Source organism: Anneissia japonica, unplaced genomic scaffold (genome assembly GCF_011630105.1).
Source record: "Anneissia japonica isolate Jap-2015-1 unplaced genomic scaffold, ASM1163010v1 scaffold1626_len201304_cov172, whole genome shotgun sequence".
Classification (NCBI taxonomy): domain Eukaryota; kingdom Metazoa; phylum Echinodermata; class Crinoidea; order Comatulida; family Comatulidae; genus Anneissia; species Anneissia japonica.
Window position 1 is genome coordinate 89,078 of NW_022748627.1, and position 22,786 is coordinate 111,863.

Here is a 22,786-nt window from a genome sequence, read left to right on the forward strand (position 1 = left end):
ACCTATAGTTATGGCCCATCACTGTCATTTATAATATTACAAAAAGTAGTGTAATCTTAGATTTTTCTTACCTGCTTATAGTATATTGATTTGCTTATTCTGAAGAATGCTTTACTTTACATAATAATAACGTATACAGTGTATTTGTATTCGGGTTCTCAATGGTACGGTACGTGTTTTTTACGCAATTGCGTCTACCACTCATCTAGGCTGTGTGCAATAAATTCTCTTTTTATATTCAATCAGTCAAAAACAATAACATTTTAAATTATTTTGACAATGCATGTGTTTATATAAAGATCCAAGATATACTGTAATAATATGTCTACAATATGTAACTGTATACTTGGGGATGAATTAGCATCATAAGCAATTATTCATAGAATCATGTCACAAAGATGTAATGGTTAAGAGCTAGAATCAGGGTGTCCAGAAAACTCAGATCTCTGATCTGAGAATATCTAGTTCTAGAAATAGCATTATTTTCAGAGGGAAATTTTAATTAAAACTAGAAGTAAAACTCGGTTTTCTAGACACCCTAGAATCCATGATGCATTGTATAGGGCGATCACTACGGAAACTCGTAGTGGATGGATCACAATCAAATGTTACAAAAGAAGTCTTAAAAAGTTACAAAATAAATGAGCTGTAAGAAGTAACAAATTAAGGTATACAATAAAAGGAAAAAGTTGATTTGTGATGTTGTAGTGGTTTATTGTGTTTTGGCTCTGCTGTTAGGACTCATGATTTTTTTTTAAAAGCACCCAAGTTTTAAATGATCATGCCTTAATTTAAAAAAATCAATGGATGGCACTGTTTACGTAAATAGCATTTATTTTGATATCATTGCACATAACATATATTCTGAACAGGCATACATTGAAACAAATAAAAGTAACATTCCCTTACAACTAAAGCAGATATTTAAAATGAAACAGTGGCATTTATTTACGGTTTAATCATTCAAGCAAGGTCCAAACTAGCACAATCTACAGAACAGAACATAATCTATAGGGGGCGCTGTATGGGCTACTATCCCTACGCTGTAATATTTTTCTTCTACCGTTTCTTCATCGTAATCTAAAGTAATTTACATTGCTATTTAACTAATGCAAAACATCATTAATTCAACAAAATAAACATTTATACAAGGTAAGCAAACTAGAAATAAACATAACATTATACCAAACATCTAATTAGGGTTAGATTCCTTCATTGTTGGTTAAACAACGTTTATAGGCCTAGATGATTCGCGCACACATTAAGCGTATCAGGTATCGATGATACTTGCTGGTGGAAGTCAAAAAATAACTTAAAGAAATAAACTAACGGAAACCCTGAGGTAATATTAGACAATGTATACAAAATGATTCCTTCAAAAATTATGTAGGTCTACACATTGTTTGTCTCTGATTTTTTAAGTCTTAAAATTATTATTCATCATAGTTTAGACAACTGCCACATATTCATGTCTGTGTTATAAATCCAGTGTTATCGAAATTTTAAATCTAAAGATTATTTTTCTTGTCAACAACAGTAAATGAAAATTTTCGAGTTCGATTTAGACCAAAGTTTGTCAAATATTACACTAAACAGTATTATGACGTAATTCTTTAACTTTACGCAGGGTCTTAACATTATTTTCACAAGAAAAAATGAGTGAATACCAATTATTTTAAGATGATTACCACACCACGAGTGCCCACATAACTGATTTAGAAATAAATTACATTTTGTGTACTTTTACCAATACAGATTATTCATTGGGAGTCCCATTGGTTTATGTTAAACCACATATCCTGTGGTTACAACTATACAAGTTCCCAACCATTCATTAAAAATCTTATCTACTTTAATCCCCACTGGAGCTGGATCCGCCCTGTGCTCGCTGTTTTTGTTTTTTCAATCGTTGACGTTTTTGTTTTTCCGGCTTTTCTGGTGCAACTTCAACTAAAAGCAAAATACAAATTACATGAAGTTATTTTTCTTATTAATTGAACTATTGGAGCAAGATATATCATGCAACTGTTTGTTTACAAACTGACACAATTAATTATATACAAGTCGAATTGTACAACAGAGTATCATTGACAAAAGCATCACAACCTATGAATATTGAAGTATTATTATATTACTGTATAACACTTCACAACATTGAAAGTAGAAGTAAAGGTAGGAGAATAACTTCATTTTATTTTTCTCAAAAAATACAAAAATATACAAGTACAATTAAAAACGACGGGAGAACAACAGAGGAGAGAGGAAATCAAAAAGCGGACTAAATCTACTATCAAGTAGTTCCCAGCACAGCAGCGTCAATGTGATAAATACGTATTGGCGTGGTCCGTGACTACTTGGCAGCTATAGAGAGGCACTTTATGTTCACATCACAACAGGAGCTGAAATGATCCCGCATTGGGGTATCATCCCCCTACTCTTTCAAAAAATGCAGTGGATTTTTTTAAAAGTGTATTCAAGTCGGATGTGTACTGGGCATCCATAATAAGACTTGGTCTACCGACCTTGGCGAGGAAGAAAGTCTAGAATAGCCTGTTAGGCCTTACTTTATCAGGCCACCTCCCCGGACAATTTTTCAGTACATTAGTGTAGTTTATTAAAAGCTGCATCTTTAATAACAAGTTTGCAAAGATTTACATACATTTTACTACGAACCTCTTTACATTTATGAAGAGAAAAGCGTTCAGGTTATTATTTCCAATTGGATCCAAAGAACTTATTGTATACAGAGTAAGCAATTCATGCTCTTTTTGAAACTGTTAAAATTCACTAGATATATGTGGCATTATGCCTATATTTTTAATACGGAAACGTTTGAGGTGTTTTCCACGAAGTGTTATGCAATATACACTGTATTATCCTAAACGTAGTACAAACAACAAACCAAATTGTTTAAACATTGCATGCATAGGCCAAAACTTATAAAATCCATATTTGTCCTCTAAAATATTTTTTTATATACAAATATATGTCCTTTGTAATATGTTGAACCCCTTTCTTCGGACAAAAATATCAATTATAACTTTAAATTGCATAATAAACTGGTGACAAACCATTATACTAGACACAAATTAAAACAATTTGGGTGTACATTCACTACAGACGTTTTGCAAAAAAAAAAAAAATACAAATTTTGGTATTTATGTTAATTGACAAGATAAGCAACTGTTTCTTATTTTAATTTTGATATAAAGAATATTAACGTTATTGTAAGTAAGCAATTGAAATATATTTTGTTGAAGTTAATTATTTCAACAGGGGCAGTGGCCTATAGGTGTGGAAGTTTTGTTTCTTACGTTTCATAACCTGCTCTGCTTGTACATATGCAGGGGCCATTTCATATTCACTGCCAAACATACAGGCCTCGCGTGAACTACGAATCCGGTCACATTCGTACATATTTGTATCGTCACAAGCAACCATGCGACAATTAACCACCACCTGACAAATAGAAAAGTGTAGAATTCGTCTTAATAATAATTATTATTATTACTATAACGCGGATAAATATCCACCTGTAACTGACAGCACATTACACCCGTATATACATCACGGTAGTAGCGAAAAATTGCATTACCAAAGTTGAAATCGTAGTGAAAATCTTCAAATTGACGAGTCATATTTTTTACGAGTTGAAATTATTTGTTGACATCATTTAACGAATTGATCTTGTAGTTATATAATTTCCAAACCGAATTCATCCTGCAATATTTGTTATATAAACATGTTGCTCTTCGACGTTTGTTGTGATACAGATAACATGCAGGCCTAACTTTCACAAAGCGCAGGTACGAAATATGTTTTAATCAACATATCGTCCTCAATCTAAGTACAGTATTGTACATGCGCTTTGATAAATGACTGACAAACGATAAAACATCAAGGTGTTGGTATTGTTGTAATATGTTAAAATTATAAACATGCAGCTCTTTATCCTGACGTTTTTGGTTTTACAGGAAACATGCATAACACATAAGGCAGTTACGAACTTTGTTATCAATATATTGTCGTCAAAAATGCTCTTTGCTAGTGACTGACAAACGATAAAATATCAAAATGCTTGTATTATCTGAGACAACTATAATTGTATTTTAATTGTAACAAAATAAATTCTCGTTTTTAATTTATTTCGCCTCCAACAACAAGACTCACCAATTACAAGATGGAACAATGCCTTATTAAGTTATAGGTAGTGGAGTTAATTTTATAGTCGTGAATTTAACCCATTACTGAAATTAGAAGGCAACCATCTTAACCACTAAGCTCTACAACTCCACTTACATTGTGTTCCATTCCTTTGTTGATCAATGCTAGAGTTGACATTGAGAATCGTCGTGTGTATCGTCCAGGGGTGTTTAAGAACATCAAGGTAGGATCAAGTGGACATCTGCATGAAAAGTATCAATGTTTATACAATGCGTATTTCATATACGACTATGATTCTACAACTACGCGTTTGAGATTTTTTTAAAGCAGATGCAAACACATCTTGCAAGCAATTCAAGAATAGTGGGAGCAGCGATTGCGGTTCGGACTCAACTTTTAAGGTGCACTCACACCGAATCTGAATTTTGGGATCGAAAGTCTTACCAAGCCGATCAGAAAATCGATTCAATAAAAATATAAGTACGTTTATTCAGCGTTTCGGAAACGAGGCCTGAATCTCGGTTTGGATTCGATGTGAATGCAGCTTCAGGTCAGCTCCTGTTTGTTCCATTGTATTTTAGGCAACATGGTTCCCTCTCTCTAGATGTATGTATGAGCTAAGTAGTGTTTCATTGTCTTTTAATGTATTTTAGCTGGCACGATGCACCGTTGCTGGCACGATGCACGATGTAAGATTGAATATTAATATAGGCCTATATTTATTATAAACATATGAAAATTTAAAGTATAAATCACAACGCAACTAAAATATGCATATTAAGAATTTTTCAGTATAGAGATATACATGTAAAAAAAATTACCGATTATCAATTGTAGAATATGTAATTATTATTACAGATAGGATTCGGTTTCAATGTCAGCAATAATTCATAAATTAAGATTTTTATATTTACCCCTCATCAATCATGACGTAAGGAATGTCGAATTTTGTACAGGTTTTATCTCTACTAGTGGCCCGGCAGCTGTCAATCTCCAGTACTTTGTTTATGTCATACGCATGTCCAGCAAAATACAACGTCTGCTCGAATGTAACATTTGGTGGTGACGTGTATGGATCAAGGAATTGTTCGGTTGGGTACATCTCCAGATATGTGTTCATATTACGGTTGTTTCTGTACCTGTCCGCTTGCGCACCTGTGTTTGGGTTGAACATTCTGTCAGGCTTGGTTCCTGTCACTTCACACATGTAACGCAACTCCACGTTGTGTGAACGGCGAGTGGCTGGTGCACCTCTCATCACAGGTTGGGGATTATTGCGAAGGGTATTAACGTATCGTGTTACGTCTGCAGAAATCGGCTATGGATTAAATAAAAATCAATGATTATTTGTCATTGAGGGACAGATTGTACACTTCATTTGTTTTACAATTATTCATGGAGAAATTTATAGGGAATTCCAAGACGACTTAGTACAATGGTAAGGGTTTGAACTTGTGTCATAGACGGACGACGTCCAAGTCTAGACCTATCTTGTTTTGTAGGTCATGCATTATCAAGCACCACCCCCCCCCCCTTTCAATCAACAAATTTACTACTTCATATGTTCGTTAAGCGATTGTACTAACAATAGCAGGGGTCACAAGTTGGAAGTCAATTCTGGGAGATCTAGTCTCTGATCCAGGAATCCGAAATAGAGGGGGCCGAGGCAGGGAGGGACTTTCACAGATGTATGGTAGTCCCTCAACCCCACCATGATTGGGGCTGAGGTATGAAAATTTATGATTATGGCCCTTCTAGATGGCCAGAAATGACACTCTCAGACTTAAATTTTAAAATATAATATTTTTATAATTTGGAAAAATTCAGGGGCCGGGCCGGCTGTCCCCATCCCGTTGAATCCTTTACTGATCTGCAGCAGTTATGTCCTTTCTTAATACATTTAGTGATACCCCGGCACTGACTTCTATTAGACAAGTGACAATAAATTATTTAAAACATGCAAATATTATGCTTGAGATTTAATTTTTAAGGGAGATGGGTCATTTCCGGGAGATTCTTGCTTGCGGGAGTGCGGAAGTCATCCCGATTTTCGAGAGACAAATGCGAGTTCCTGAAAACTTTGGACCCCTGTATTAGTATCATCGTAACTACTGATGTTGCTGGGGACTTACCTTTTGTTTTCTTCTCATAGAAGAAAGTACATGGTATGTTTAATTGATTCATGATGAGCAAACCCCCACCCCCACAAAAAAGTACCTTTTTTATTGTTCCACATTCGTCGTAATACGTCGCCACCGCGATGTGGCTTCCGTTCAACCTAGTTGAAACACATCTAGGGTCGTGTAGATGGAGTAATCTGGCAGGAACACCCTTTGCAAGTCTTATTGGCACATAAAACGTCATTTTGTAATCATCACAGTCTACATACGGCACTGGCAAAGCTCCTGTTGAAAAAAAGAATATTATAAACTAGGATTAAATCAAGTTTCTGGTTTAATGTGAACTTTTATCCATCAGTGTGACGGCACTTTCTGATTCACATCCAATCCATCATAATTTTTTTTTAAATGTGCACACTCGCATCAAATGCTCATAGTGGGCCTGATGTCAATAGGCCCTATAATGACTCACGAAAACGACGTCGCTTTAATTTTAAACTGTTTAATTTAAAGCCTAGTCCAGACTATCAAATGTTATTTGACAACAACATGTGATATGCCTTAATATGGTCATGATGACATCACATGATGACCATTTATCATCATGACTATATATGGGCATACAATAGGTTTTTGTCAAAGAAAAAATTGATATTCTGGCAGAGCTTCTATTTACTTTATTGTTTCCAAATTATAGAGTTAGCTGTCAAAAGTTGCATTTGATTTTTTATTAGGTATACATAAACCTAATTTTCGGAAAAGTCTTTCGAACTAATAGAGCTCTCACTACAAATTCTGAGAACTGGATTTAAATTACCAAAAGGCCTACCCCTTGCAAACTATTCTTATGGTTGTATTCCGTTCGAAAAGTTTGTGGTAATGGGTTCGATTTTTCACAACTTTTAATTTGATATCTAAGAAATTCACTTACGAGTTTTAAAGGTCCATGCTGCTCTAACATTAGGTTTCCTAGCAACTTCATTTCGACATGGATTTCGATTGATATTAAAGGTCACACCGCTGTCTATCCTCAGCTCATATACCTTTCCATTTTCCAAATCGCGAAGTGGAGCCCGGATCCTCATTATTGTGGGATCGTAGTTCGGAAATATGACTTGGTTTCTATCTCTGGCGTCAATTTTAGCGATTTCACTCTCTCCGTTTTGGGTCATTTCGACGATAGTAATATATGCCGGTGCAGTAGGACGCACAATCTGGAAAAAAAAGGTTACTATTTTTTATTAACAACATACGCACCATACAAATACACCACTCAATACATTTTAACTTGTTTCCACAGTTACCGTATGTTGGCCTAATATAGAGCCTATGTCACCAGGGGCGGATCCAGAGATGTTCAAAAGAGGGGGTAGGGGAGCGAAAGTGGGGCCGATCGAGACAACACTACCCAATGATAACCTCTGAGGCGTTTTGAACAATAATCTTTTTCTTTTTATTTATTTATTTCTTTTTTTTAACTTTCGAAAAGGGGGCCGCGGCCGGCCTGACCCTCTCAATCCTCTGGTGACCATTATCATTATTTTCTTTATTTCATTTTTATTATTTATTTAGTACAATATATAAAATGGGGGATCCCAAATGCCAACCAAAAGTTAACTGAACCACTGCGGTGGCCATTCCAACCACATAAATAACCAAAATATTAAGAAATAATAAAGAAGAGAAAATAACAGTAAAAACGAATCATTTTAATTATCAACACCAAAACTAATACAAATCCAAATAATTATCAGTATCATTATAATTAATAGGGGCCTATTTGTGGAATGGGTCTCGTAAAACCTTTCTTGATATCGATGATGCATGCTCCTGAATGTTTAAAACAATATCATCCTTATTTAATCATAAACATGAAAATAGTTACCATAATGAATTATTACTTTTATAGTCATGCTGTCCCTTTATAGTAATATAAATATGCCTATTTTCCAGGTTAAAAAATTTTTTTTATAAGGGATAAAATATAATGCATATGAGGGATTTGCTCCTACGATCCGTTAACTCACATTTTTATTGAATTTGATGACCCATGTTTCTTCATTATCAATCCTGACATCAGGGCCTGGGAAAGACCTCTCTTTGACAACTCTAGGCGGAGAAGCTGGGGTGCAGGCTTGAGTGCCAAACATCCACATAGACTCGTCATTGGGCTTGGCAGCTGGTGCATTGCCACATGGGTCTTTGAAGTAGACTACTCCCGTCCCAGCTTCTACTTGGAGAGAGTACATAGCGCCGTCTTTCAGTCTGTCAAGGGGAGGTCGGAAGCGAGCGGTATCGCCTGCCAATGTGACTTCATTTCTATTTTTGACGTCATATTTAGCGATTGTTTTAATACCCTTATTTCCAAGTTCTACGACTTTGATGTAAGCTGCGTGTTCTGGGCGCTCAATCTGTACATAAAAAGATTCATAAAATTATCTAGAAGATTAACCGATAAAATACAACATGTTTGGACCGTTCATTCTGATGGATATATAAAACTGATGCCGTACAGAATTTTTACGATTCTTACTGGCTTGTCGAATTTGACTTCCCAAATTCGGGGGGGATTTTTTCCAAATTGAGTTCCAGGTCCTGGTGTTGATTGCAGCGGAAGAATCCTTGCAGGCTTGACATCTTCAGCAACCTTTGGTAAATGGTCTGATTAGAAAAAAAATTTTTAGTTTTATAAAACTGTTAAAATATTTGTGTATGCTTATGGAACAATTTCAAGGTACTGTAAGGCGCCAAGTGATTTGAAATAGGTACGTCATAAAATTTAAAAAAAAAATACGAAAGAATAGTAACAATACTTACTGGAAACAATAATTCTTCCACAAACTGGATCACTTTGAATCCTATTATTAATAGACATCAAATTAAAAACATAAATCTCTTAGTATTGTAATCATATATAATTTCTCAAGGTATAATTAGGATAACAACGCTCGTTGGAGCACAAAACACATGTACATTAGGCATATTTTTAACTGGTGGCAGATTTTTGTAACTCTGCTCCGTCCGAACATTTCTTAACCAAAACAAACGCTCTAGCAAGGAAGGGATTGGGATGATGATAAATTGTGAAAAACAAACCCAAAATTAATTTGTCAACAAACTCAAAAAGCACAAAACATTATCATAAAGTTTACAAAAATTGTTGAGTGTGGGATTATATGCTATTTCAGAAAAAGACGTCAACAAAACGTTGCGGCAACCTTACAACGTTACTTAATTAGGAATGTGTTCATTGAAAAAGATCGTCTGATCATCCAATGTATTGTTAAACTTTCATGTATGCATAAACCAAAATAGCATCAGTATTTACCTGGACGTTTCTATCACAATCGGTGATCTTTTTCAACTGACTGTGTAGTTACCAGACGTCATGACCAGATTGAAGTAACAACACAGTTGAGATGACCGAAACGTCCAGATAAATACAACTTATGTTATTTTGGTTCATGCATAAATGGAAGATTAACAACAATAGAAATTTGTTACAAATACGTACTTCTGAATCCACAACAAACGTTTTAAAACCCAAACTCTAACGTTATTAACTTATTATAAAGTTATTATTAAAACTTCAAAATGTTGGCTGGAAACAGTATTAGGTACAATCAGTTTCAATGTATAATTTAATTGTATTTGGGATTTTAATAACATTATTATTATTAAAATATTACTTGCGCAATTTCCGGAATACTAAAAGTTATATTTCTCACCAGTTGTTGTCTAGGCCTGAATAACAATACGAAACCATTCCTTGACGATTTGATGCGTAGGATAGTTGTGCTACGACTTTCTTGCCTGGAGGTGGACGTGCATATCGCTTCGTCATACCGTCAGGTGGGCTCATAAGAATCCCAATGACACTATCGGAATATAACAAAATATATGCTTTCGACAATATAAGTATTTATGCCTATATAGAGCAAAGTACAGAGTCTTGTTCTTTCCTAGGCGTGCCAGTGTATAATTTAAAAGTCCATAAACCTAGAGCAAAATAGAAGGCCTAGTAGAAATGATGTTAAATTGTTTTAAAGTTTGTATATTGTTCGTGTTTGAAGAAATTATTTACACTAAATAAAATCATGGTTATTTTGTATATAACTTAGGTTGTTATTTCAATTTAATGGAAACTGCATGGGAAAATTTTAAATACCCAATACAGGATGTATTTTATTTTATTTTCTGGCTGTGTAATTACTCAGGTCTTAAGCATAATATCTTTCGGAAAAATTAAATGAGTATTTGATATATTTTTTTGAAAGTTCAATAACGTATAGTAGGTGCTTATCACTGCTGAGTAATAAATGAAATGGGGATGTTATAAATTAGGCCTATTTACTTGTCGGCGTCAGATTTAGGATCAATCTTGGCAACAATGGTTCCTGTCCACCTCTCGTTCACTCTAATGACATCACAGCTGGGTCCATCAAGTCCGGGTCCGATACAACTTCCAGCTGAAACACAACATTTTTTCAAAACTGATAGTGCTGTCTGCTAAGGTGACGGTATTTAGCTTAAGGAATGTACATGAACTTCCTAAAAGCAGGGTAATAACCGGATTTCCTTGGACAACTAATTATTAAAAGATTTTAAAAGTCTATGTCAAGAATATATGAGCATAGATATATCTGGCCTTTTGCTGAATTTTGCTACCCTTCTATTTCGCTCTAATTCAAAAATACGAATTCACACTCGTGAACATTGCGATTTGTTATTATTTTGTAACAACCTTGTGAATTTTATTATGTGATGATGAAGTTAATTATAATGGCTTGAATATTTTATACTCGATCAACATTACTATTATTGAGATTGTTGTATGTAAAGAACTAAATAAAATGAAAAAAAAGTCTGATTAGCATATTGATATTATTGTTAATACAAATACTACATTGATTATTGTGTCTGATTTTAGTTATTCAATACAGTATTTATTCAACAATCTGGAAATCAATAAGTAATTACATTTATTAAAATGACATTGTATTTTGGCCTGTTGTAAAATCATTTTACTCTGAAAACTTACGTTCAGTAACATTAAGCAGGAATTGAAATGGGATTGAACTTTTTGGTCGTCCGGTTACCTTGTCTATATCCTCGACCATGATTGTAGCTGCATACCAGCCTGGTTCACCTTCAGCCGGGAATTCCAGTCGGCAGCGTTTCTAGTGGCAGATAAAATAAAACTGTATACTTGCATTTAAGGTCGTCATGTAAAGAAGTTAAATTAATTGTGGTTTGTTTGGGGTTACACGAATGCTAGACAGATTAAATCTCAGCCACAGTATTGACAGACGAACTTACATCATTTCCTCATACGTTTTTATGAAATTTAAAGAGCAATCACTGGCTTACATGCTGAAACACTTAATAATACAAGAATTGATAAATTTATAATGACAAATTAGTATGCCGAGAATAGACTTATTCGTTTATATATAGGTTAAATATAAATTTATATATTATCTTTGGCATTAAATGCATAGGTCTACTATTACAAATACAGGATAGGTATTGAACGGTCTGCTTCATTTAGGCTATCTACTACAGTATTGACGTCTTTTGTAAAATTGTCGTATGTAATACCTGTCTTATTTTGTAATAAACCTTGTCGTATTTCGTATTACCTGTCGTATTTTGCAACAGACCTTGTCGTATTTTGTAATAAACTGAGCTGTCGTATTTTCTAGTAAAGTCTGTCGTATAATACGACGGTAATAACACATAAAATGCCTGTTTTCTTCTATAATTTGTTTGCAGTTTTTGAGCGATTAAAGTTGTTGATGGGTTAAATAAATTACTTGTGTTAATGGTACTTTGGTGTAGCTGTGTGATAAAAAGAGGTCAAAAGTTGCATGAAAAATAATATTTTTAATTTTTGTTCATTTGCTTTATAAACCAACGTTTTATATAATATAGGACCTAATACTGTAATGTGCACCTTTGTAAAATAACTGCTAATGACCTCTGAACTTGAAAATCATTTCTGATGATTCCCAAGCCGGAGTCACCTTTATTACACCATTTTTTATAAATCAAAAATAATGCAAAAATAATGGTTATTCTTTAAATGACCCTCAGTGACAATTGAACATGTAACTCCTGAGGGTTCCCAATCACAAGTTATCATATCTATAACCAATTCTTCATTTATACAACGTTCATTATTGTAAAATAAAATGGGAGAAATAGCCTATATGATATTTCACCTCTTTTTACCACACAGCCACACCAAACAATCATTAACGCAAATATGTTACTTAACTCATCTAAAACTGATAACTATAGAAAAGAAGAACGACGACCATGTGAACATTGGCCTCTTAGTATCATATGCTCACATCAAACAACCATTAACACAAGTTTTTATTTAGTCCATCAGAAACTGCAAAAAGTATAGAAGAAAATAGGCATTTGATGTGTTATTACAAAATACGGACAGACTTTATTACACAATACGACAGCTCAGTTTATTACTAAATACGACAGAGTTATTACAAAATACGACGATTATTACAAAATGCGACGTAACACACGTCTTATCGCATCAATTTTAAAATTGTGTAGAATTTCAGTATAACTTGTAAACAATCATACCGAGTCTAGTTTGGCATAATCAGTTGCCTGACCACATACTCGTCGTCCAGCTGTGGAAGGCGGACACTCTCCTTTGGATTCTTCTGCCCATCGGCAACGCACCTCATCACCATCCGGATCGGTGGCTGAAATAAATAGAATATTATAGCATATATTCTTACTACACCTAAATGAAAGGGATATTTGTATTTTTACTACGAGCTAAGGTCAAAACAAAATAACGGAAAATTAACATTAAATTCGATCTGGATAAAATCGCAAGCGGAACTGAAGTTAAGACTGTAGGCCTAACTCTCTTTTGAAATGATTTGCCATGAGCTGAATTGTTTGTTATCATGTCGACAGGACTAAGGTTGCAACGGTCAGCCAAGAACCATTAAGCTGTCTCAAAGCAGGAAGAATAACGTAACAAGAATCGTGTACATTTTAAAGATTAGGTATGTTAACAGCTAAGGCGTATCAAGAAATTGAATTAGCGATCTAAGTAACAACCGAACACCATATGGAAACACGTTTTTTAAAACTGGAAAAAGATTTTCAACAATATGAATAAACTATTAAAATTAGTTTATTTACTTCAATAGTGGAAAGTAAGTTGTAACAGTAGACTTTTCTACCGGTATTTCATTAACGACTAAATTTAAAGGAGATATATGAAACATAGTTGACATTAATTAAAACTAGGCCAAGATAATTAGGAATAAATATATTAGGCGATTTTATTATATTTCTGATAAGGAGTAGGCCTATTAAAGGAAAAAGTGTCTGAAGTTTAAACTTGTTGACTTATCAGACTTATCATAAATTTACTGAGAGGGTCCGACCTGTCCTACAGGTGATTCGAACCAAGGGGCCGACTTAGGTCCTTGAATAAGTTGTAATGGCTTAGTATGACACAAATTTTAGACCACAATATTAGTTATTGGCAATCAAAATAACGTTATTTGGATAGGCAATTGTTTGTTTATCGTCGCATTGACGATGGGATGGGGGGGGGGATTCTCCTCTCCCCTGGTGTTACCCCTGGTAAGTAAGCCAAAATGTGGATACTAAGTTTCCAAGGCAGATGAATGAGACTCAAATGTTCTAAGAGGTCTATGCCTATACTGTTTACGTTGCGTTTCTTCGAATCTGGTTATTTGTGCCTTTTAAAAACAGACGCACGGCTATTAAGCTATCATAACAAGTGACCATTGGGTGCGGAATATAAAGTGAGAGAATTAGTGTATGATTTCACTCCCATCATCATTTTGTGAATAAATTAAGAACAGTGATCGACATTTAGATAATGTCAATGTTAACTATCTGTCTGCCATATCTTTATTACGTTTGAGTCGCAAGAGCTAAAATTGAAATGATATATACGGTTTCATTTCCGTCCGTCTACATTTAATGCTTTGGAAATTCAAAGCCAACAGTTTACTCAGAGCAAAAATTATATTATGGGTAAGGCAAAATAGATATTTTATTTGTCTCATCCTTTCGCTATTTTATTATACATTTTTGGGGCTTTCTCGGATAATTTATACTTTCCTAAGCCAAAACGAAAAAAAGTGTGTTCACCATAACATTAATAACTCTTTCTCATTGGTCAGTTGTTAAGTTAGATTGACACTCCGGAAAGGTCTATTTCGAAGACGCGCTTTTCATTTATTAGGCCTATATATTTTTTTATGTTATAGGCTTATACATAAAAATGCATATTTTAAGAAATATCTACACTGACTTTAATTGTTAACATAAACTGTCTAGTGAAATGTTCAAATAGAAAACTTTTGAAATGATAATAATGAAGAAAAGTTACTTGCAGAAATTGGAATCGTCGCAATTACTAATCACAACGAAATTTCAGAGAGGTTCTGAATGACTCATTCGCTAAAGGTGAACACCTTCCGTTAAACATTATTATTATTTTTTTATTATTGTTGTATTTTATTGTGGAATATGTTGATTAAAACGATCCAGGACAACAACCATATCACTAGTCACCCAGTTATGGAGTAAATTAGATATTAATTACAACACTTTTACGCTGTTTCTGATACGGTTCCCTCCCGCGGGATTATAGCATTAGAAATGCAGGCCAAAAATTACCTCGGTCTAGAACTTTGGAGCGACGCCCACAGATAGCTTCCCCTGAGGTTAGTTGTGCATTTCTACTTTTTGTCTACGAAATTGTCGAATTTGGTATGAGACGCCGAAAAAACAAATTCGAGTACTTGTGCTTGCCTTTTTATAAATAAACAATAAAGTTTTTGTCGAAGTTAATGTTGCATAATAATGTTAGGCCTAGATTATTTAGATGTAGCTTTATTTCTATCTTACCCTCCACACCCCACACCGCCTATTTGACGACATGTCTTGAAACGGACTGGACCTACTTTTATGGATATTCCTACCTTCAATTGGAAGGAAGCTAGTACATCCCTTTCGGACGGTGAACACTGGCAACATAGAGACCACTGGAGAATGATTGTCTTTACTTAAGTCCACCTTGGTTACTAATCTCCAACAGGTCTGCATACCATAATTCTCCAACTCAATCCAGTTACTGGATTCTCGGCATTCGGATTCTGGCTCTATCTGGTAGCTGGAATGAAGAAAACATCGTATTTTGAAATAACGGAGGTTCGAAACACTTTGAATTTAAAGGGTTTTTGTCATACACACGTTGATTCATATAGATAGGATCGCATTAAACATGAATTCATTCATTGAAATTCACTGCCAACAAAGCCTGATTTCGACCTACTTCAATTGGGATTTGCTAAGTGAACCTATTTACCCATCATCCTAGTGGGAATCAATCTTCAAGATTGGTTCACATATTCACTTCGGACACAAGACAACATTGTTTCACAACTATTGTAATTCCAGGCCGCAGCAGTCAGTCAACTTTTGTATACGTTTGCTGTCTATTGTTTGCTGTTTAACAAATCGTAACATGCATTACGTTTCTTGCGTTGCGGAAAAATTCATATTTAGGCCAACTTTATATGAGAACAAAAGTTATAGGCCTATATCATTTATGAGGATTACAGCATTAATTATAGCAACAATGGCTCTAAATATACGATTTTAGGACAACACCAACAAAAACAACTAGGTACAATGATTAATTTGTTCTAAGATCCTGTAATTTGCATTTTGCCAGATCGCTTGTAAGAATCGACCGTACTCCAGTCCATCCTGGGTTACCATGCAGGTATTTAAATTTCAGTTTATTCATCAAAACTTTCAAAAGGAAGAGATACTTTGTAGGCCTATATAATGTCATCAGCCAAAATTTACTTTACAATCAGTGTCCCATTGAATTAGCATATTTGATCCTTGTAAGTTACATATTCAATTCTGTAATTAAATTTTTATGTTCATATTATATTATGACGATTTAAGGGCATTTTTGACAGAGTGTATGAAATGTAAATTGATATTGAAATATATAAATGTCATAGAACAATATTTGACGCGTAATTACAGCTTTATATCGGTAACCATTGCTTGTACTGTATTGTTCATTGATCTTGTTCGTATATCTTATAACATGTTTGGTAGCATCAATGTGGACATAGAGGAATAATCCTCCATGATGTGGATAAAACTTGGTTGACACTAATGCAATGTAGGCCCTATACAAATTTGATTTAAACGCTGGAAGGTCAAACCCTACACAAGTTACCACGGTCGATTTTTGGTGTTTTAGTGTAAATTACACGCGAAATACTGTAACACATAGGCCCCTACATAGTTAGCTAACGCAGCATTACACACAAGTTCTTCATCAGCGGATTGTGTTCTCTCGACAATACGATAGAAGTCTTCCAATTTTAACAGCACTAGGCACTGCCATTTTAAGGGCACTAGGACATGCGCACCACAAAATTTGCTGCACGGATTTGAAAGAATCTTATAATTCATTTAACATTTGTCTGTTTTATGACGTTAAATAACAAATAAACGATAATTTTCTCCCTATGGACACATGGTTTAAGCAAAGAGAACATTTTCGTCTGTTGTGGCGTTAAGTAAGAGATAATTATTATGCGAACGAGAATGTTTCCCCATGGCACACGGTTAAGTAAAGAGATGATGTTTGCAATAAACCTGGTTTCATGGGAAAACATGGTTCAGCCATAGCTAGTAAATAGGCCTATATCTCCTGGGCTCAGTAACTATATTATTAGTTCTATGTCTGTCCTCGACCTGTCTTCTGTGCTGAAACTAATATGCTGCCTCCTAGCTAAATTTCTAGGCGTATCTATGGATCAAAACTCTTGTAAGCTATACTTTTTAAATTCATAGACCTACAAAAAATACACTGAAAAGGAAAATTTCCATTTAACTATTAAAGCGTTTAAATATGAACAAGTTGGCGAATTTTCTGAAACGCATAACAAGCGCGTTTATGATATTTCAAATGCACGCGCTAAATTAACAGCCAATAAAAGATAGGATGATAAGCATATTTACATGCATAGCTGTAAATGCAAGTTCACATTACGTAAGACATAATATGTAATCATGTAATGAAAACTAATATCTTAAAATAATGTTGCTACACCAACACTTACATCATTGTGAATTGCTGCCGGTCCGCTACGTATGTTGTTGACCCTTGAACTATACTCCAGTCCTGGTCCTCACTGTATTCCAGACACTTGTAGGTGAGTGGTCCGGCTATCGTTTGATTCCTGTCACATTCGGCACACTTCAATACACCATTATGTTCACCTGTTAAAATTTCCCCTACCCGTGTGCAACCGTATTCGGATCCCCAACCACGGCGAGCAGCTAGACGCCATGTTACTTTTAACTGAAATACAATTATATAACGACCATGATTTAACAACATTTTCTTTTGATGTCAAGTAGGCATATGTGTACATTATGAGCATATACTTATATATAAGCTCATAATAACATAAACCTATATATTTATATATGTCATAAAAATAAATTGAAAACTCTGTCAGATGTCATAATAATTACATTTCCAATGTAAATAAAATATATTTGTGATACAAAATCAACAAAAATATAATTAAAACTACTTAGGTCTAATTCTCTTTTTTTAGTGTTAAGATATTTCTGCGTGTACAAGATGACGTGGATAAAGTAATGCCTACCATTTTCACAGGGACAAGGAAATGGATTAAACATACATTATTGTGAAATAACTTTTCGAAGAGAACAAGGAAAAATCAATCCCATGGTTAGGACTAATACCCAACATTGACAGGATTGGTTTACAACATGTGGATTATCGGTAACAATTGTGGCCAGTGAAGGATTTTCATAAAAATCTAAATCCCGACTGAAATTTTTGAAATCTTAATGCAAGTTAATGTTGGGTTTATGGCTCAAACTTTAATGAAATATATTATTTTTATTTAAGATAAATAAAAAGAGTGCATAAAGTGATACCGTAGCGTTAAATGAGAATTAGCCCTTGTCGTAGTGTAGTAGCGTTGGTCGTAGTGTTAAACGATTTTCCTCACAATTCGATCTCATAATCTGCAATTACGTTCCCACGACGCACAATAGTTCCTGGCAGGTACCTCAAATGTCTAAGATTTTGAAACTTTGCCGAGATGACGCATGGTCATTAGGGAAATTCTGCTGACCACGTGACATGTATTTGGCGCACAAACCGTTGCGTTTGAAGTGCGAGACTGTCGTCTACAAATATGAAAACTTCAGGACGTGAAACCACACGAAGTTGACAAAAGGGGGTGAAATGGTTTTTTATTTTAAAATTTCAATAAACATGTGGTTATAAGATTTCCTGGATAATTGTATTTCTTTCTATATTTGTTGGGACGTCTAAAAAAATCGTTATTAATGATAATAACATCGCATATTAAGCAGACTTGAATAGGCCTACATTTACCAATTAAGAAAGTAAAAACACAGGCCTATGATCAGAGATTAAAATACTGCAAAATAAAGATTTTCTAATGTTTTCATGATCACTAAAAACATTTAAAGCATCATCATGTTAGTTGATTAATAAGCTCATGTCCGTAGAGAATCGATAAATCATTGTCAAGTATAATATAATGCAAGTAGGAAGTTATCAGACCGAGTTTGTTTCAAGTAGTTACAATAAAATACGACTGAATTTCCTTCGGTATTCAAAGTGTTCAGTTAACGAAAATCGTTTAGTTATCGAAGATTGTTCAGTTATCGGAGATCTTAGTTGTTTATCGGTTGGCATTTTGTTTTCCGTAATATGGTCACATCTGATTCAATTTACTCGTCATAATAATTTTATATTTTGAATTCAATACGTTTTTGACCTTTCACTCTAAACTATTTTCTCTGTATGTTTCATTTCATTTAAATTTACTGAAGATAATTATTATCAAAAGAAAGCCTACGGTACTAGCAATATATTCATGTGTATGTCCAGTCTTGGTTTTGTCATGCCTATTGAATTGAGAATGCATTCATTATAATATTAAATACATGGGTTAATTTTCTGTTAATGAATGATTATCATTACAGTTTATTCATTTTTTATCTATTAATTTCTAATCATTTTTGCTTTAGAACTGATAGATAAGTATAGTACAAAAAGAATACATGTAAACACAATACTGACAGGTATAATAATGGTAAACTGTTGATTGTATATTCTATCTCATAATCACCAACGATGATTTTATATTACATTTCATAATCACCAACAAAATAAATTACAGTTATCATTAGGCATATTCAGCCAGGTTGGATTTCATAAATATATGATATAAATCCAGAATAATTATTATTTATATGTAAAATCGCTATCGTATCACTTGAGCGTTTTTACTGCGCTGCACTGCGTAGCTGTCCACGATGCAATCGTGAAAGCTCCCCCATTTGACAGACCAGTCCACGTCGCCCAAAGTTGTCAATTTAAAGTAACATTTATTTGATTCCTTTATCATTTGTACACAATTATAATACAAGATCATAACAAATTCAGGAAAAAGGCACAGACCCAGGAAGAAAAATCATCTTGTGACGAGCCAGCCTGAAACAAAAGTACAAAAGGGAGACACAAAAAACAAACAGAAAGAGGACATGGACAAAAATGGACAAAGAAGACACACGCACACACAAAAAAGGCTACAGTTCAAATTAGGCAAAGACACCGAACATCATTTTGTGAAAAAAGAAGGACAATAAGGGAGTTGATGATGTGTTTCTTGAGCTGGGTAAAAAATGAGTTTTATTAGTGGAATCGAGAACTAGTGAAGGTAGAGAATTCCATAGTTTAGGGCCAGTAAATCTAATATTATGTTGAAAATAGTTTGTCTTATGATTAGGAATGTGTACATCACAGTGGTGGCGCCAGAGGGGGCTGGGGGATATAGCCTCCCCCCTCCCCTCCGTCAGGAAAGCGTAACCCCCCGCCGGGGAAGACGAGTAAATTTTGTCGGTGAATAAACAAATTTAAAAAAAATATTTACTTTCATTAAACTATTTAACTTTTCATCACAATAATAATATAAGTTTCGTTCTGTTATGACAAATGCTCGTTTGGATAGCCTCATGATGCTTGGAATGCATCGTGATAGGGGAAGCAACCTCGACCTTGACAGTGTGGTTGACAGATTTCATGCATTTCACTTTCCAGAATGAGGATTTGAAAATAAATTAGATGGTTACATTGTATACTCTTTGTTTCTTGTTTTATTCAAAATGTTTTGGTTTTGGAAGCTGATTTTAACATTAGAACACATAGCCTACATGAAGTCATATAGTAGCTCGATATGCCTGTCAAAGTAATAAAAATTCGCCATAATTCATCAAACATCCCTGGACCCCCACCGGTGTCCCTAGGCAGCCCCTGAAGTGAGACTCGATTCACTCCACTGTCGGGGCCTTTATTCCCTCCGTCGGGCAGGTCCTGGCGCCATCACTGGTAATCAGATGTCAACAATAGCTTGAGCGATTTTATGGAAACTCGACTTAAATTTGCCACTAATGTATTCGATAGGACAACAGTAATTGTAACCCTTCAACCTGTATCCAATATACGCCAATGATGCAGTAGGCATGGCCCAACCAACCAGGTGGATACAGATTGTTTGCCCGGAGAGGAGGGGTGGAGTGGGGCGGGTTATGGATGTCGAGTAAAACTCATAAAGTACGAGGGGCGGGACTTGCTGCCCAAAGGTGCGTGTTGGAGATGTTTTTAGTTTTTAATCTCTTATTCAAAATTATATTCCACATTTTGGTTAGATGTTTTTAGGCTGCTGCTGTGGGTGAGTGAACCCTTTTGCCACCCCTTGTTCTCCCACTATTATTCTCTCGTATATTGCATCCGAGTTTTGTGTTCAAAATTTAACCATTGTAGTGTTTCATTATCGTCTCCGATATGCACGCAACAATGTAACCATTACATTACCATTTTTGGAAGGGTTCAACCTCCCCAACTCCGTGTATAATGCACTTCCAAGGGTGGAGTATTAAAGGAGGGAACCAGATTTGAAATAAACAATTATTTTGTTGCTGAGAAAAAGCTAAGATTGAATTTTATGTCCTGATTCTGTAGAGGTTTTCCAGGCCCACAGTTCTACATTTCTGTCAATTGAGCTATTATGGTTGCTTTTGTTGGTGTTAATAATGTTCTTACCTTGTTGTTTCCAAGTCGCTCATAACTAAACATCCCACCCCGGTAGTGCCGTGCCGAAGCTAGATGCATGAGGCAGATAAAAATGCCTAAGAGTCGGCCTACAGATCGCATCTTTATCTGTATAATAAGAAGTAAACAGTAAAAAAAAATTGAAGTAATGTATGTGCAGATACGGATGAGTATATAATTGACGATTTCCTGTATTAATTTTTGGCGATTGTGACTCAGTCTGTATGAAGTTGAAATATCCCTTTGAATCACATGTCTATTGGAGTGCTACCACAGCAGACAGACCACGTTCAAGATCGTCTGCTACAGTCAAACATGGATCAGTGTTATAGAGACATTATCTCTGAAACAGTATGAAATTGAATGTAATCCGATTAGTAATTTTGCATTTCTAGCCACCCTTTAATCGCGCCATTTTCAAAATTGACATTAAGAACACTTGAGGTATGGTGTCACGTATAATAAACACGTCTTTTTGTGCATAATATTTAATAGGTCTGTAACATACGCTGTTATAGTTTTTATTTTAGGTAATTATTCTGTTTCATGTCTTCTAATGTTTTAGAATATTCTTTGGAGTACGGTTTTCTTTTGGTTTGAAAAACAAGCGTATTCTCTCTGGAATCAGAATTTTATGCTGTGGGCCGAATGTTTCGTTATTCAGATACTTACCGAGTTTGGCACTTTACAGCTTACATTTTAATGATAAGCACGCTGGGACCTGAAACTATATTCAAACGTTTCAAATGTGACTTACCGTACTCGCGCGAATAAGCGCTCCGTTTTATAAGCGCCCCTCTCGAATAACCGCCCATGAAAAGTTTGAATAAGTGCCCTTCTAATTTAAATAAACGTCCCCTAATAAGATTTTTTAGCAAGTCAATAATCCAATCAATCATGGGACTGTGGTTGTTGGCATGATTTGAGCTGCAGAGTGGAAACACATTCTTCTTAGGTCAATAACAAAATTAGGATATTTCTCTTGGACTGATGAGTGCTCCGACGATCCATGGACAGACAGATTTCCAACTTTACTCTTTTTACATTTGTCTATGCCTAGTCCTACTCCTCTTTTTCTTTTTCCGACCTTTAGCACATTCTCATCTGAGTTTTCAAAAAAAAATACAATGATCCTGCCATCCTGCTAATCTCAATCGGCCGATGGCCAACAAGCTAACCACTACCCACCACCACTAATTGCATCTGCTATTTTGCTGTTATGTAAATATTCACGCATTCTTGTCATGAGCCGGCC

At 34.9% G+C, this 22,786-nt stretch overlaps 1 protein-coding gene across 1 annotated transcript; it reads right to left on the reverse strand.

Annotated features, from left to right (window-relative positions):
• Positions 1-843: 843 nt before the first annotated feature.
• Positions 844-21,674, reverse strand: LOC117120923. The gene is made up of 16 exons (XM_033266025.1): positions 21,523-21,674; positions 17,468-17,709; positions 15,296-15,486; positions 12,897-13,021; positions 11,326-11,464; positions 10,639-10,753; positions 10,013-10,162; positions 9,102-9,142; positions 8,818-8,945; positions 8,312-8,695; positions 7,216-7,498; positions 6,382-6,569; positions 5,079-5,482; positions 4,300-4,405; positions 3,315-3,459; positions 844-1,950 (listed from the first exon to the last, which is right to left on the reverse strand). The coding sequence occupies exons 1-16, from the start codon at positions 21,631-21,633 to the stop codon at positions 1,853-1,855; spliced, it is 2,850 nt and encodes a 949-aa protein (XP_033121916.1). The 5' UTR covers positions 21,634-21,674; the 3' UTR covers positions 844-1,852.
• Between the last annotated feature and the right edge of the window lie 1,112 nt (positions 21,675-22,786).

Bases quoted from the DNA above. Each gene is read 5' to 3' on its own strand.
- LOC117120923 (XM_033266025.1), bottom strand. From the start codon at position 21,633: ATGCGATCTGTAGGCCGACTCTTAGGCATTTTTATCTGCCTCATGCAT. The intron at 11,465-12,896 runs GTATGATTGTTT...ATCTGCCACTAG, and splicing joins ATTATGCCAAACTAGACTCG to AAACGCTGCCGACTGGAATT. The intron at 9,143-10,012 runs GTGAGAAATATA...TATTAATAATAG, and splicing joins TCAGGCCTAGACAACAACTG to GATTCAAAGTGATCCAGTTT.